This window comes from Empidonax traillii, unplaced genomic scaffold, assembly GCF_003031625.1.
Source record: "Empidonax traillii isolate 1590-97213 ecotype Southwest subspecies unplaced genomic scaffold, ASM303162v1 scaffold1381:size118516, whole genome shotgun sequence".
NCBI lineage: Eukaryota > Metazoa > Chordata > Aves > Passeriformes > Tyrannidae > Empidonax > Empidonax traillii.
Genome location: NW_020956574.1, coordinates 64618 through 81535, shown reverse-complemented (window position 1 = coordinate 81535; position 16918 = coordinate 64618). Strand labels below are relative to the sequence as shown.

The 16918-nt window shown below is 37.7% G+C and overlaps 1 protein-coding gene across 5 annotated transcripts in view; it reads left to right on the top strand.

Annotated features, from left to right (window-relative positions):
• The window catches only part of SNAP91 (synaptosome associated protein 91), a 70890-nt gene that overhangs the window by 18925 nt on the left and 35047 nt on the right, over nucleotides 1-16918 (top strand). For all 5 annotated transcript variants that reach the window (XM_027906974.1, XM_027906972.1, XM_027906973.1 and 2 more), the window contains exons 3-13: nucleotides 658-800; nucleotides 1845-1920; nucleotides 3763-3865; nucleotides 5449-5542; nucleotides 6736-6847; nucleotides 8553-8659; nucleotides 9971-10012; nucleotides 13107-13177; nucleotides 13596-13601; nucleotides 14561-14588; nucleotides 16290-16399. In XM_027906974.1, the coding sequence (XP_027762775.1) occupies nucleotides 658-800; nucleotides 1845-1920; nucleotides 3763-3865; nucleotides 5449-5542; nucleotides 6736-6847; nucleotides 8553-8659; nucleotides 9971-10012; nucleotides 13107-13177; nucleotides 13596-13601; nucleotides 14561-14588; nucleotides 16290-16399 (892 nt within the window). The remainder of the gene's footprint in view (nucleotides 1-657; nucleotides 801-1844; nucleotides 1921-3762; nucleotides 3866-5448; nucleotides 5543-6735; nucleotides 6848-8552; nucleotides 8660-9970; nucleotides 10013-13106; nucleotides 13178-13595; nucleotides 13602-14560; nucleotides 14589-16289; nucleotides 16400-16918) is intronic.

The window sequence follows — 16918 nt, the reverse complement described above, 5'->3', positions numbered from 1 at the left end:
TGTATAGGACACAAAACTGTATTTTATTGTTGTTCCCTGTGGCAGTCTAATGTCTTATTTCTTCTATGTAAGGTGCAGTTGCTTGCAGAAGACTTATTCTTCAGTATAAACTAATATCTGTCTTTGTGCTCTTTCCCACTGTTGAAGAGGTCTTAAAGCATGTCTGAATGCAATCTTCTGCTGTCTGGGTCTGTAGAGACCCTAGAAGGTGTGCTGGAGCTTACTGATGAAACTAACCTGTGGGATGGCTAGAGTATCTGTTTCTGGTGATATGTCTTTTGGCTGATGTGACTGGGTTCAGTGTGCTTGCCGTATTAGCTGTAAGTGAAGAATTCAGTGATACTTAGTTCTCTAACCCAGTGGTAGTGCACTGCCACAGTTAACTTGAAAAGCTGCAAGCTTTAAGGTTTTGTGGTGTTGTGCACCCTAACTTCATCTGGGATAAAGATGGAGAAATGTTTGATCATAGCTCAGGACAGACTTGTTGAAAGAGTTAGACCGGTGTTTTGTTTTGTTTTTTAATGGGAAATGTAAGCCCTGAACTTGCTGTTTGTCAAAACCATGGCCTGCAGCCTGGTGGTCTGAGAACTTGGCCATGCTGCAAACTTTTTTGTCTTATTTGCAGCACCTAATACCTTCCTTTTCTCTCTCCTACAGACTTGATCCAAGCAACTAATGAAACAAACGTCAATATTCCTCAGATGGCTGATACGCTTTTTGAGCGAGCAACGAATAGTAGCTGGGTGGTCGTATTCAAAGCCTTAGTTACCACACATCATCTAATGGTTCATGGAAATGAGGTAACAGCTCTTTCAAGACCCCATTGACATTGAGCAGATTCCAAGCCAAAAATGTTAGTAGTGTAAAGGCATCTCTTCTGACCTGAGAACAAAGGGCAAGAATGATTCTTGAAAAGAAAATTTGCCTTTAACAACATAGTTGGAGGCATGCCAATTATCTCTTCATATCTCTTCATTTATAAGACCATAACATAAGACCAAGATGCAGCCTTTTCCAGGATGTTGACAATTAATGTGCTATCTGAAAACACAGGATTAAACAGTACATGGGATGTTTTTACTAGGGTCAAAGTTGATGTTCTGGAATGGGTATACTGCCATCCAAATTGCTGTCCTCTCTCTGTATGAGCATTAAAACTTTTCTAAAGCTATAAATTCAACTTTTCAATTGAGTTTTCCTTTCCCTTGCTTTTCATTGACCTGTATAGGCAAGTATGTCTGCATAAAACCAGAAAGCATTATTTGAAGAACTTCAGTATGGCTGTGAAACAGTTCGTCCCTAGCTGTATATAAAGTGTTTTCACGCAGTGAACTTCTCACAGTGTAAATTTTTACTCCAATTGTTCCATTCCAAGTTTTGGCCAGTATTTTCATCTGATTTCTCTAACTGTTTCAGGCTGTTGGTCCCTGTACTTGATGTGGGGCCTTGCCTGTCATTAAAACAGGCTCTCAGCTTGGCTGAAACTGAAGGTTGCTGAATTGAAAGTCTGGGACTAGTCTGGATATTCTGCTTTGTAAGCAGACAAATCTTGTGCTCTCTCAAATCTCTTTGAGAACTGACCATTTCTATTGCTCTTTTGACAATCTGGTTTGTATTTTTCACAGAATCTATTTTTTATATATACGGTAGAATATTTACATGAGATACTGACTAAAAGTAGTTAATCTGAATGTATGGAAGAAGTTTTGAGGAAGGTATTGGAGGCTAAGACAAAAATCTGGGGTTTCATGATGTATGCTGGAAGTAGACTGTTAATCTTCCTGCTAGGAGGTACAAAGCTTTCAGATACAGCTTGTGATAAGAAAAATAACTTTGTGTTGCAGAGATTTATTCAGTACCTGGCATCTAGAAACACATTGTTCAATCTCAGCAATTTTCTGGACAAAAGTGGATCTCATGGTAAGCCTACTTATGTCTATAATCTTAACAAGATTTTGAAATAAGATACTGTTGTTAATTAACTTCTTCATTCAATAGATGTAAATCATTTAAAATGTGCTACTGAAGCCTTTTTATAAGTACTTGATAAATACAGGAGTTCAAGTGAGCAGCTAAACAACTTCAGAATAATATTTCTCATCTCCTGAAATATTTTTATTCGAAAGGTGAAACTGTACAAATCCCTTAAGTGCTAGTTGAAATCCGGGCTGGGTCAGCTATCTCCTTTACTGTTATGGGTATTAAAGTTGAAATTAATAACATTCCATTTAGTTTTTTGGTTTTTACTCAGTCTTAAATGGTAATTTGGTTATCTGGGGACACTGGACTGCATTTAACACTGGGGTTGTTAAATCTGATTCTTACTAATAGACATTGTATATAACTATTTAAGGAGGGGAGCTGTTTGCACCAAAAGAATTGGTTGGTTTTGATTTGATTTGAGTAATGAATTTAGAATGGTCTAGGCAGAAATTAAGGGCAAGTCCTTAAAATCTCTAAACCTTACAAGGTCTGCTTTTCTGCTTTTTACTCTGGAATTATTGGTGAATTTTCCTGTGCCCTCACTTAAGAGGAAAAGCTTGTTCCATGGTAGCTCTACTAGAGAAGAGAGAAAGCATAATTCTTCAGCTGTCAGACAGTATTTGTAGATTGTATGCAGAGCACAGGAATGCTGCAATAATGGGCAAAATCGAAGCAATACCACAATACTCTCGATGTAGACGCATGACACCTAAAAAACTTCAGCATCTTTTAGATGTGGTAACACAGGGCAGGAACAAAACTAAACAAATACTAAAAGTGTGTTTGTCAAAGCAAAACATACGTAGCATGTTCAAAGACACTGGCATTTGGCAACCATGAATTCTGCTAAGTGCATGCATTTGTGTTCTTCACAACTTTCTTTAAACTTGAATTGCCATTTCATAGGTAATGCAACAGCATGTCACAGATAATGAGGCATCAGATTTGGTAGTGTTATGCTTGATGGCAGAGATACTTAATGATGAGTGATATTGAGGAAAAATACAGTCACTGTCTAAGTTGAGGGGTGTGAATTTTTACAAAGGTAGCAAAAAGGGACCTGCACTGAAGAGAAAGATGGGTTGGCTTCTGCATGTGTTTCTGTAGCTTAGAGGAAGAAACTTTAAAGGATAGACTGTAATACTAACTGCTCAGATGTCATAGGCATGGAGGTCATTGAAGTTTGAGGCTGCTTGTACAGTATTATGTGCCTTGAGGATCTCTAGTATAACACTTCAAGGAAGGGACTAATCGCTATGGATGCCATCACAGTTTCTTTGTTCTGATAAACCTGCTCAGGGGGATTTTGAAGGTCTGTCTAAGAGCTGGAATGACTAACATATCAGGACTAAAATATCAGGAGTGTTTGGGTTGAAATTGATCTTTATCCTGGAAGTCATGTACCAGTTAAACAAAAACTTTTTTGCTATCTTGATATTTTTCTCTGTTATTGGAAGGGTAGCGTTTGCCCTCAAGTAGTGTTACCTCCTAAGTATGCAGGTGCCATTAGCAGGTTTCCCCAGGAACAAAGCCACAGTGGTGCATTGGATGAATCTGTTGGCAGCATAGGACAGTGGGAGATTGTTTCGGTTCATCACTACTGATTTTTTCTTCAGCAGCTAGAAGATGTCTTGTGATGACTGTTCTGTATGTGGAGTTGTACAGTGCAACAGAAGTCATATAATCTTAGGGTCTATTGACTGTATATTATTGTTTACTAAAGAATACCCAAACAAGCATGAAAATTAAATAAAAAGTGTGTGTAACTATTTTTTACAGGTTATGACATGTCCACCTTTATAAGGCGTTATAGTAGATACTTGAATGAAAAAGCATTTTCCTACAGACAAATGGCATTTGACTTTGCAAGAGTGAAGAAAGGGTAAGCAAAGTTTAGATACATAAATTTACATGGGTTGCCATGAAAATCTTGTTTGTGACAATTTGCTCAATTTTAGTTTCTCAGTGACTTTGTTCTTATGTTCTTTGTGTAGGTACAATAAAACACCAAAACAGTTTACTTTTAAAGTATTTGTAATGGTTTAAAAATTGCTAAAAGATGAAAGACTGGGTAGTGAGGCAAATTCTGAGAACTAAAGTAAGGTGCCTTGCAGAACTGAGGATGTTAAATCTGACTCTTATTAAATTGTGCTGCCAGCAAGACTGTGTTTATGATTTAGAGAAGGAAACGCTCTGAAACCATAATTAGGATGTTTCATTATTCTCCAGATACTTTCCCTAAGAAATATGGCTAATTACAAACAAAACCTGAAGTGAACACCTGAAGTTCCTAGCAGGCAACAGAGCAAAGTCATAAACTGAACAGAATATGGTTGTAAACTGCTGTTTTTATTTCCCACAAGAACTGTGTAAAAAAAAAAAAAAAAGTTAACCCAGCCTAGAATAGTATGTTGGTATTTATGAGAACATTTTTGTGGTCTCTGAGTCCTCTAACTGAGACTCTAGATTCTCTCTTGAAGCACAGGCAAACAGCTTAACACCCACTGAAGGTGCAGCTTAATTGACTGCACGCTAAAGATGCTCCTGCTAATCAGAGTTGCATACAGGACCCTTGAGCCAGTTCTAGTGTATTCTGCAATGTGGGATTCTGACCTGTTAGTGCTGGCATCACTACCATTCTGTTCTCTCCTGCTTCTCAAACAGCCAGAAGGTGTAGGGCCTACTATGACAGCTTTGCTGTGTAGCTAGATGCCATTCCCTTAGTGGAGACCAGAAGAGTTCTCTCTCAAACACTTGATGTTAAATAAACTTAACTTTGGGTTGCTGGGAATCCTGCCTTGCTGCATGTTCCTGGAAAGGTTTTCTATGCATGTTATTTCTGCTGCTCAGAGTATGGCATAGCATAAGTAAAAGAATAGTGGGATGCATTTCCAGAGAGGAGATACCTGTCTGCAGCCAGAACAGGGCAATACATAATGGTAGTTGTGCAGGTAATAATCATAGATAAAAATTAATATGCTTGAAGACTGCTTAAAGACTAGGGGCAACAGTTAAGAAATGCTATACATCTGTGGACACATCAGCACTGAATTGTCATTAGTTATTGTTAAGAAATGCTATACATCTGTGGACACATCAGCACTGAATTGTCATTAGTTATTCATAACAAACTTCAGACATAAAGTTTATCAATTCTCTAAGTACTTGTGAAGCAGTCAAGTAATTTAAACTCTCAGTGTTGTCTTTCCATAAAGAGATCAATCTCTTGCATTTATCACTCTTAACACAAAGCCTTTCCTCACCTGCTGTCAGGCAGGGTGGCTGGATGAAGAATTTTTCATGCCAGCTCTCATGATAATGTGAGAATCAGGAGAATCAAACAGTGCTTTTGAAATGGCTTATAATGAGTTATATCTGCTTTAAGTGTAAATTTAGACAACAGATCAGTGTAGGGGAAGGGCCAGGGGAAATGCTGTGCCTTCTAATCTGTATTCCTTCTTGCAGAGCTGAAGGTGTAATGAGAACAATGGCTCCTGAAAAGCTGCTGAAGAGTATGCCAATATTACAGGAACAAATTGATGCACTGCTTGAATTTGATGTATGTATTGAAGCTGAAGTAGCATTAATGCTGGGCAACAACTTATAGCTGCTGCATTGTAGTGAACACATTTCACCTTGTAGGCAATGCTTTATTGATCATTCCATCATTTGGGCCAAAAAATCCCCTTTTCAGTGTCCCAGATGAGGCAGTGTGGTGAAGGATGGCCCTTTCCTCTATGTATGAAATGTGTAGATTGCACTTTTGGTTTTGTAGAGAGGGAAATTGGAGTTTCATCTTCTGTATCAGTGAGGGGAAGAAATGGACAAAATAAGGAGATTGAACAGTCTTTTTTCTGTCTCTTGGCAACCAACTTCTTTTGGGGAAGAGGGAAAAGCCCCTTAGAATACCACATGTACATTGTTTGGCTTCCTCAAAATCTTCATCTGGTTTTCATCTGTAAACTACATTGTCTAAGGGTTAGTCTAGACTGTTAATAGAAACAAGTATGTACAATATATTTATAGTGTCATGAGTGTTAGTGGGATTGTTTATTTGACCTCAGGATAAAAGCAGGAGTCAATTGTTATAGGAGGTGCAGTGTAACATTTCGAAGAGGTCTTTGAAGGAATCGATCATGAAGTTCTTCTGTTCTTGGTGGGCAGAAGAATACACTTTGAGGTGGAAGGCAGGACCTACTACAGCTCTCAGAGGAAAGCCTTAGAAATACAAGTCTTGCTAATGTATTTTGCATTCCTTAAATGGCATAGGAATTGTGATAGTGCTCTCAGAAGAGGAGATAGTTCTAAGGAAAGAAATATCTTTTGATAAATGAACACTTATTTTTTTTTTCCCAAGTTCATGTGAGAGCTGAAAAGGTCTTGACATCATTAACAAAACTGTGTTATCTTGTAAACTGTTGAGATTTTCTTAAGTTCTGCTGTAAACTGACAACTTTTGTCCCATTTCATTAAAACTTTGTTAATAGCATCTCTGCCTTCCTCGTATTTGGGATAGGCGAAGGAGTCAAGACTGAGATGTTTACTGTTGAAGTGGATACTCCTCTGCTGTAGTGGATTGTTTTGGAGTGGTGAAGAAAGCAATCCTTGTTCTACTAACCAAAACTTCAGTGTCTTAGTGTGAAAGCTTCAGTGCTTGATTCTGTCAATAAAAGTATCAAATACCTGGTGTGAGCCAAAACTTCTGATTGCATTCAGCACTTCTGTTGTAAATAACTGATATTTTATTTGTAGGTTCATCCAAATGAACTGACAAATGGTGTCATAAATGCTGCATTCATGCTTCTATTTAAAGATCTCATCAAACTTTTTGCTTGCTACAATGATGGGGTTATTAACTTACTAGGTAAGTAACTTTGAGTCTTTATCTCACATACCACAAGTGAGTGAATGACTAGTTTCATATCTGCTTCAGGTTTTTTTACTTAGATTTCATTAAGACTACATTTTGCATGACTGTTCTGTTCTGAACTGAGAGACAGTTTTAAGCTGTAACCTCTTAACATTAGTGTTTGTCTGAGGCTGGGTTGTCACATGCATTTAAAATTGTACATAGGTACACTTAAAGACAGTGACCATCTCTGTGCTTAAATAAATGTACAGTGCTGTGTGAGCATACATAATATGTCCTGCACAGTTAGCAACCTTTGCATTTTTAAGATGCCAGCATTCCTCTGTTATATATCACAGAATCAATTAGATTTGAAAAGACCTCTGAGATCGAGTCCAACCTGTGACTGAACACCACCACGTCAACCAGACCATGGCACTGTGTGCCGTGTCCAGTCTTTCCTTAAACACCTCCATGGATGGTGACTCCACCACCTCCCTGGGCAGCCTGTTCCTAATGTCCAACCTAAACTTCCCCTGGTGCAGCTTAAGACCACGTTCTCTTGACTGTTGCTGGTTACCCCCACCTGGCTACAACCTCCTTTCAGGTAGTTGTAGAGAGTGGTAATGCTATGTGGTAGCCTTATATGAAGTAATATACTCCTTAATAACATTCCTTATCTGTCTAAAAGCATGACTGCCAAAACTGGAACTCCTCCAGAACCCTACCTACCATCAACCTACAAAGTCTAAAGGAGGCTGTGAGCATGTTCTGAAGCTCAGGCAGTCTGGTGTGATCATCAAAATGACACACTTTGAGCTGTCCCTGTAGAAGGCTTCCTTATGATGTCTAAAACCGGGGGTAGTTGTAAACTGCAGGAAACATAACTGACCGTGTAGAAAATGAGCTTCAGCTGTTAAAATTTGTGAGCACTGCAGCTGGTCTATAAAGACAGCTAAAAAATCAGGTTGCTTGGCCGACATAGCTGACCTAAAACTGTCTGCAATCAGAACAGGAAGAAACAGGCATTATATGAATGTTACAGAGACTCTACAGGCAAAAAGATGTTCCTGAGTTGCAAAGCTCAATATCTTTTTTATCCATGTTTCAATTCTTTCTAGTGGTTTCATAAAAGTAAATCCCATGTGTTTAGACTGAAACTGTAGGCATGGGAAGCTTATGGAGCAGATACAAATGTGTTGGACATAAAAATTCAATTAGACAAGTGGACAATTTCACTGTCTACTGCTACCTAAAGTGTAAGTTCAGGTTGAAATATGTGGCAACTGTGTTTAATAATGGACATAAATGAACTTTAGAGAGCTACTTAAATGAGAAAGGTACTGTTCTTTGGAGTGAAGGTAATGTGGAAGAGGACATATATTAATATATGTTTAAGTATCCTTAGTTACTTTGAGCTTTAAGTTTGGTAGCTACATCTCCTGCTTTTTAATCTTCAGATAAATGGTTTATATCACATGCGACACTGTGGCTGGTTTGGGTGCAACATTATGGTCTGTACAATTCTTTAGCAGCTCAGCAAGCCCAGCTTCTCAATTCTGCTAAGGACTAGGAATGCCACTAGATTAGTGTCCAAGTAGAAAAATGTTGATGTAGTGCCATATTCTTGAAACGTGATTTTTCTGAGAATTAGAGTTGCTGATTAATGCCGACTTAAGGTAGGACTTCTTAACTGAAATTTGCCAAATTATTTCTTTAGAGAAATTTTTTGAAATGAAAAAGGGACAATGTAAAGATGCTCTTGAAATCTACAAACGATTTCTAACTCGAATGACCAGAGTATCAGAGTTTCTTAAAGTTGCAGAGGTAAGTCACTTCCCATCTTCTCTAGTCTGGCACTTAAAAATTTTGTGAATTTTTTAGCACCAAGATAAAATATTGATTACACTTGTTAAGCATCTGCTTCAATGTGTAAAATATATAAAAGTCCTTGGATCTGCTTGTTCAGCTCTTCTTGAAGTAGTTAAGTCCTGCTTAGGACATCCATATGTCTCTGTGGTGCAGCCAGCCTCAACTTTCCTGATTGACTTAAGAGGTGACATGACTTCAAACGTACCAGTATTTCTGAGAAATGCTGTAATAAATGCATACTTCTAGGACAGGTTGAACATTAGAGGAAGATACAGCAATTAGTAATAAAAGCATAATTATTTTGTGTATATCTGGTTTTTTAGTCTCTGCAGCCAACATCAAATTAACTGGAATGTGAGATTTTCTGGTTTTGTTCCTTGTTATCATCCTCTTATGTGGATAATAGGAATATTACATGGTTAATTAACTCCTTTGCTGGGTTCTCATTTGTAGTAGTTGGCTCTTTGGCAGAGGATGCACGTTTTCCACGTTTCATACTTCATCATAATGGACAGCAGTAATGAGCTGAATAAAAAGTTTGTTTCTTTGCTAATTTACTTATCTCCGAAGGCCTGATAGACTCCCTAGTGACTTGCACTGTCAGATATGAATATTGAATTTGAGGGAGTAAAGTACTTTAGAGACATAGGTCAGCTTTGCTGGACAGGGGTTATAGTGATTGTATGTCAGGATTACTATGTGCAGTGGAGCTTGCTGTTCTGCAAAAGCCAAACCAACAGTCACTCTGAAGAACCGTGGTGAAGAAACAGGGCAATTAATAGAAGGTTTGCTGACTTAGACCCTAACTTGTTTTATTTGAAATGCTAGCAGAGAATGGCAGAACAAACAGGTGACTTGAGCTTTAGCATTTTTTTGAAGTGGTGTCTTCTAGATTTTTCTCACTGGCTGAATTTCAGAGAACTTCATTAGGATAGGCCGGTATCTGGATAGTCTGTGTTTAGCAGTTCACTACTGCTGTCCTTTGAGACAACAGGGTATTACAGTATGGAGTATGAACTCAACCTGTGTGAAATAGAGCTCCATTTTTTAGTAATTTTATTTTAAATGGATATTTAATTTTGGGGAAAAAAGACTGGGGCAGGTTGTTGAAGGTAGCTACTGAGAAGATGAACATTGCTTTCTAAATTTGTAGTGCTTTTCTAAAGACAGTGTGTTATAGCTTGAAGAGCAGCTCTACTCAAAATTAACACCTGCTGCAGTGGAATAATGCACTTAAATTTTACCTTTACTCTTTTATATCCACAGCAAGTTGGAATTGACAAAGGTGATATCCCTGATCTTACACAGGTAAGCTTCTCTTGTATTGCTTTTGGATCTGTGTAATAACTAAAAGTTATGTAATTAGGAAGCACACCAGGAATATGAATGTTGGTAGGCAGTCATAGCACCTGACATGCTGGAGCTGCTGGTCCATTTTCAGTATCACTTGCAATGTGACTTGGGTGCCTGGCTTTGTGTTTAATGTTAAAACGATATTTACTTAGAGGAAGAGGTCCATACTGAAGAATTCACCTGTGGCAGTTTTGATGCCAATAAAATTGGAACTTAAGAGCAGCCCTAACTGCTTGACGGTTGTAAACCCCAAGTGTTTGTATAGTTTTGTTAATGTAGTTGAAAGCATGGTTTAAGTCAGTATCAGAATAGTGGTTCTCTTGGTTAAAAAGGCACTTAAAAATTCTGAAAGTAAGACATTATGAGAGGGTGGAGAGTTTTAATCTTTATAGATTTCATATACTATGAGGCTATAAAGTCTGGCCACTCTTTCAGCAGAGGAAAGCAGCGTGTGGAATACCAGACCAAATTCTGAAATAGCTGATTTAGTATGTTCACCTAACTCTTTACCGCAGGGGCTCTTTTTTAACACAGTCCAGTCCTTAAAATCAGAAGAATTCTCCTTAATCTCAGTTTGTGAAATATGCTTTATAAATTTCTATGGCACTTCTATCTGCTTCTGCTTGCACCAGCCTGCTTTGCACTGTCAGTCAGTGCCGCACTTGTTCAGCAGCACCTTAGTTACTGCTACCGGATGGTCCCTTTCACCCCGAGAACCAACACTTGAAAACAGAATAGTTCTTTTGGAAGGTAGGGATCTACAGTGATCCAACTGCCTGACCACTCTAGCAGTCTTCTCAAGTGGTCCCTCATAGCTGTATTCTCCCAAAGGCTTCTTGGGACTCTCGCTTGTTGAGGCTAATCTGCAACATGCTGTAGCTCGTGTCTAAGAGCTAGGAAGTGTATTTCGGTGATAAATACATAAAAGGTGAATAATAAAACTGAATTTCAGTTAATAACTAATACGTAATTTGTATGTAATAGCAACTTAGGTATACTAAATTCTTACAGCAAGCCATGGCAGTAGTCAATAGTATTCTGCAAGAAGTTAGTTGTGTTGACGCTCAGTATGTGTACATACTCTGTAAATGCAAACAAGTGGTCACAGTAGCGTAATTCAAGTTGACAATTGTCATTTTTGAACTTTATAGTTTGGCTGCAAAGTTTTGGAGGCTGAGGAGGAATCTTGGCAGTAAAAGATCTTGTCTCATTTTTGTTTAGTAGCAATTCCAAAAGTGTGAGAGTTTTGCCCCTAGTAGCTATTGAGGAACCCATATCTAAGGTTCTAGCATACTACTGACTAATAGATGTTGAAGCAGTATCTAGAAGAAATTAAGCAATGCTCAGTTATGCAAATTGGATGCCGGATAGTATTTACTTCCCTAATTGTTGCCTCTGGGTAGAAATTTTCTGAAGCTTCCCCTCTCTGTTTGATAGATAAGTTTTGTATTACCTTGTTGGCTTTTAAGAAGCCTCGGAATAATATATTGGAAAGCTATTTAAAGTTTCTAGAGGTAACTGGTTACAGGAAGTCATAGACTTTTTTTTTTTTTTTGAAACATAGATTATCCTTACATGTTTGAGTAGCACAAATTGTATCTTACACTGCAGCCTTTTTGAATATGTAAAATCTGAATCTCTCTGGATTTTTTTAGTTTGTTTTACGTTTGTTCTTCTTTTTCTTCCTTCTGGAGAATTCTTATAACTAAGTCAGTTATGTTTAACCAATTGTTTATTATGATCAAATGAATTTAAAATTAATAAATACACACATAAAAACAGCAAGGTCAACATGTTTCTGCATTGCACATGTACGTGGGAAATATTTCAACTCAATATGTCATTTAAGATTATTGTGAGCATTTTAAATTTCTGCATGTGTTAAGTTATTGGCTTTAGTGCCAAAATTAATATGCATATACTGCAAGTACACTTAACTGTGCATTGGTACTAGCAGGTAATAAGCATCCTGAAATATCTGATTCATCCAGCCAGCTGGCTTTTCAGTATAAGAGCAGTGAATAGTCTGTTTTCAAGCATTGCAATCTGACTTGTTTGATGAATATGTCTGCCCTGAAATTAAAGATGCTTTATGAAAAACACCATAGCTATTGCTGTCAGGAATTGTGGTTGATCTCAAAGAGACTGATAAAGAGAATTCCTTGTTTAGAGACTGTACCGCTGATGAACTCGTAACCCTGATGAAATATTTGACTATTATATGCTACTGTATCTCTCAAGAGTTTCCTCCCTGCTTGTTGATCTCGTAGGAGTCTACTTACCCAGACCCTATTTTTATACTGGAGTAGCTAAGCCTAGTGTGCATTTATGGCTACTTTTTCTATCTGCCATTGTAACAGCAAGTGCATGCCTGAGGGTGTTGGCTGACCACAAAGAGGTTGCTTAAAATAAAACCTAAGACCAGGGAGGCTTGAAAAAGCTTAGTTTTTTATAAATGTTCAAAATAGTAATCTTTCTGCATTTTGAGCTAGCTGCACAATAACCTGTGTCAGGCTACCATTTTGAGAAGAAACAACTGTAAGGTTTTGTGATGGTGGGAGTCTCGAACCAAAGGTAGCTGCTTCTGGGGACATTGAAAAGGACTTTTAGTTTTGTTTAGGCTGCAAATCCTGTCTAACCCTCTGGTCATGAAGGAGGTGTTGAGGATGTGACTGAAAGCTAAACTGAAAGTGTGACCTTGAATATATTACTCTTAAAATTAACGCTGTGGGTGCCTGTGCTGTTGTCAATGTTTAGCACACATGATTTAAAGCACGATGAGCAGTAAATCCTAGATTTAAATTTCAGGCACTGTGTAATGGAGGTAAATGTTTTCTCTCTGCAAATTTTGGAAACAGTATTATCTTTCTAAAAACAGTCTTTACCTGAATACTTCTAGCATGAAAATCCACTATTTCTACAGTGGTGTAAATAAAACAACAGCGTGAGCATGAACATGGTGAATTTCAGGGAAGCTGGTGCTGGATGTCAAAGTATGTTTAGGTTAATGCAGTACCTTTAGGTGTGTATCTTTCTCTTTGCTTTCAAGGCTCCTAGCAGTCTCATGGAGACCCTTGAGCAACATCTAAACTCACTGGAAGGAAAAAAACCTGGCAACAAGTAGGTACATATGTTGTACAATGTATTTGGGCATAGTAGTGACAACATGAGATTAGTTGATGTTTGCTTCCCCCAATCTCCTCTTGTTACTTCTCTAGAAAATAAGTAAGATTAACCTTTTTCTTTCCTTTACAAAGTCCTCTTAATGGCAACCTTTTTTTAAATTTTTTTAATTGCTGGTGTGGGGGGAGAAACACGCAGAACAAGTAAGACACTTTCCAAAAAGAAGTAAAATTACCTCAGGAAAACTCTTAGAAGAAATTGGAGTTTTGCCTGCTGCTGAGGGTTTTATCATCAAAATCTGTTTGTTTTCTAATGGTTTCGCATCTTCTTACTAGATACTTGTCACGGTTAAGTCTAGGAAGGATTAAGCTAAACCTGTGTTTTCTCTTTTACTCTTGCTTTCCTTGCAATTTAGCGAAGGGTAAGTACATATGTTTACATATCACTTGCATGCAGGCATGTGGCTTTTTTAAGATGGCTTGAAAACTTAATAGAAATAGATATTTTCTTTAAATTGATCTTACCTTGCTTTTGTATGTAGTCATTAAGTTATTTTTTGTCATTTCTAATTTTTTTTGTCATCTAATGAGTTCTGCGGTTCCTAGGACTTACTCAACTAAAGTAACTTACAGGATGGATGATAGTTCAACGCTAGTGCAGTTTTATCTCTAACTCCTCCTTTCATCTTTTAGATCAAAGCAGCTCTAAAAATATGTTGCAGTATTTTGATCCTTCCTAATAATGAAATCAAACAAACGCACTGTCGTACATTTGAACTTACTATTGAAGCTCTGTCAGTTATTGTTAGTGGGATTTTTGTGCATGTGGGAGAACTTTCAGCTTGAACTTTCCAACTCACTGTTTTCATACTTTTAAATAGTGTTTTTTTTCAAGTAACTTTGACTTTCTTTAAAAGAACAGTAGACTTTGAAAACTTGCTGACACATCCTCAGAAGACTTGACTTATGTTAGATGACTGCATCAGTATTGGTGTTTTTCTGCTGCTGTTGCATGGTTTTATACTATGGTGACATCTTGCCCCAGGATCTCTTTTCTGCTGGCTCCTGTAGGCCCTAAAGCAAGACATTTGCATGCATCTCTGCCTTTCTCCATTTAGTAGAGCTTATTTAAAAGGCAGAGTAATCCTGTGGTATCAGTTAGCTTAAAAGATTTGTTTAAGATTTGAAGTAAAATTTGCATTTCTTGTCTAAAGTAGCACATGGACTTTTGAAAAATGGAGAGGGCCTGCAATTGTAGAGATCTTCAGAAAGATTTCATGATTATTTTTTGTCTTTTTGTGGTGGTTTTGATGACCAGAAACATAGTTTCCAAAACTGTACTTAACTGAAAACCTCCCCCCTCCATTTTTTTTTTTCCTAGATCTGGGGCTCCTTCTCCTCTGAGCAAGGTAAATACTGCCAGTTGCTGTACTAATTAATTCTTGTTCAGGTGGTATGCTTTAGAACATCATAAGGGTTAATGATGATGTCCATGTCCTAATCTGCTTTTTAGACTTTGTCATCTACCTAATTGACAAAATTACATCCTTTAATGCCTTTGTAAATAATGGCCCCATAAGAGCGTATCACTGATCTGAAAGGCTGCAGTGCTTTTACCAGTGAAGGATGCTAAGGAACTTTGCCAGTATTTTTGAGAGCTTAAAATATACGCAAATTTTCATCTCAACTTTTTTTTTTCCTTCCTCTCCCCCTTAATCCTCACGTCAGAGAGAAATTTACTCCATAGTATTTCTCTTCCAAATCCTTCGCTCCATTTGCAGCTTTTCAGGAGGTTGTTCTGACTCTTTTAAAACCATGTTCATGTGAAAAGCCAGGAGGAGAACTTTCATCTAATATATCTAGTTTCAGAAAGGACCTTTATTAGTGAGACTGCTGACGTTAATGTAAAGCAAGAGTTGCTAGTGAAACTGTCTTGGTTTGAGTGTCAGATAAAGTAATGAGCTTTATGGTGTTAGTAGCTCCTGGTATCCCTGGAGCGTTGCCAGGTGCCGTAGCTCTGTGTCTAATGATGGGTGTTGCACGGGAAAAACGCAATGAAATCTAAATCTGAGAGAGGCAGTTCAGTGGTTGATTCTAGTGAAAGCTCTTATACTTCTGAAAAGCCATTTACAAAAAAACCCACCACAATACCGAATAAAACCAACAAAAAACCACCCACTCTCCTCTTTAATATACCAGCTGGTGAGAACTACGTGATGGCTTAGAAAGTGTTCTTACAACTTTAACACTCTCTTCCTTAATGCAAAAGAGGGATTGGGACCACTCTAGTTTCAAACCTTAGTAATGCTTTGAGGAGAGTCTAGAAAGCTTATATCTACTGCTAGAGTTGTAATGATAGGATGGTGGTAGTAGAACTCAGGAAAATCTCTTCAAATTTGCCTTTGTTTTTGCTTCTTGGAAGTGGTCAGAATGGCAAACTAAAATTAGGACTTGTTTTCAGTTGTTAGGAAAAGTATCTCTCTAGCATGTGAGATGTTGTAACAAAGCTTGTAGTATCTTTTAGAATTAAATTGACACCTTTCAAGGTAACTTGAGGCTTCAAGTTCACTGAAGAGCTGCAATATACTTTCCCAAGTGTCTGTCCTTGCCATACGTATAGTATCTTTATCCAGAACTGGAGAAGCTGATGAAGCAAAGTCATAGGCTGAGTTGTCTTTTGTATCTCCCTAAGGACTTAACCTTCAGTGTTGTTGATGACTCTTTAAACTCTTTTCTGAAAGTTTACGAACGACCTTTTAACTTGTCTCTAGCCATTTCTCTTCTACCACCATTTCTGTGGTTAAAGTACCAAGGTGCTGTTGTGGACAAACAGCTATTTCATTCTATAGACAAAATGAAGGGTCCGACAGAGGCAGAAGTAAACCCTGTAGAAACTTTTTTCCTTCTTTGGAGTCACCTTGGAGTTTCTTAACTCCACTACCATCTGAAAAACTTAGCCCAGTCTTCCTTAAATTCTTTCAAATGAGAGGATAGCTCACAATAAAAAGACCTGATGTCAGAATTGGGTTTTTTAAGTATATGAATCTGTGCGTGAATTGTTTTTGGAGAAATGCTGGTATATTGAATTTGTATTTAAAATATTTCTCCAGTCTTCTCCAGCCACAACTGTTACATCTCCTAGTTCTACTCCAGCAAAAACTGTTGATACATCTCCTCCAGTTGATCTTTTTGCTACTTCATCTACAGCTGCTCCAGTCAGGTAAGTTTAAAAGTGTATTTGAGTTATTGAGCCAGTAGGTGCCAAAGTCACACTTGTAACAGGAGGCTTGCCTCAAATTTTACAGCTACAGTATTCAATAGGCTACATTTTTCTGCTGGCATGGATTACAAATAAACTCTTAACACAAAACAAAATTAAAAAGTATTGCTACTCTGGTTTGCTTGCAGTGTAGTAGTAATGTTGTGCCATTCCCAACATGAAGTTCTAATTGAATAGACTGAAGTAATATGCAAATCTAGATTAGTCTTTGCGACTTTCAGGACTCTGTTTCTAAAACTGCTGAATTAATATTCCTTTTTCTTGCTGTTCCAATCAGTTAACGAAGCACAAAGATACCTTTTGGAGGTTAAAATAAAAAATAAACATTTGACCTGTGAGAAAATCTGAGCCTTTCTTTCAAGTCAAATCCAGAACTGCTGTTGCTCGTTTTAATGAGCAGAAGTGGTAGAACTTTGAAGGTCTAAAAACCTCTAAGCTTGAACCAATGGTCTGAGGATG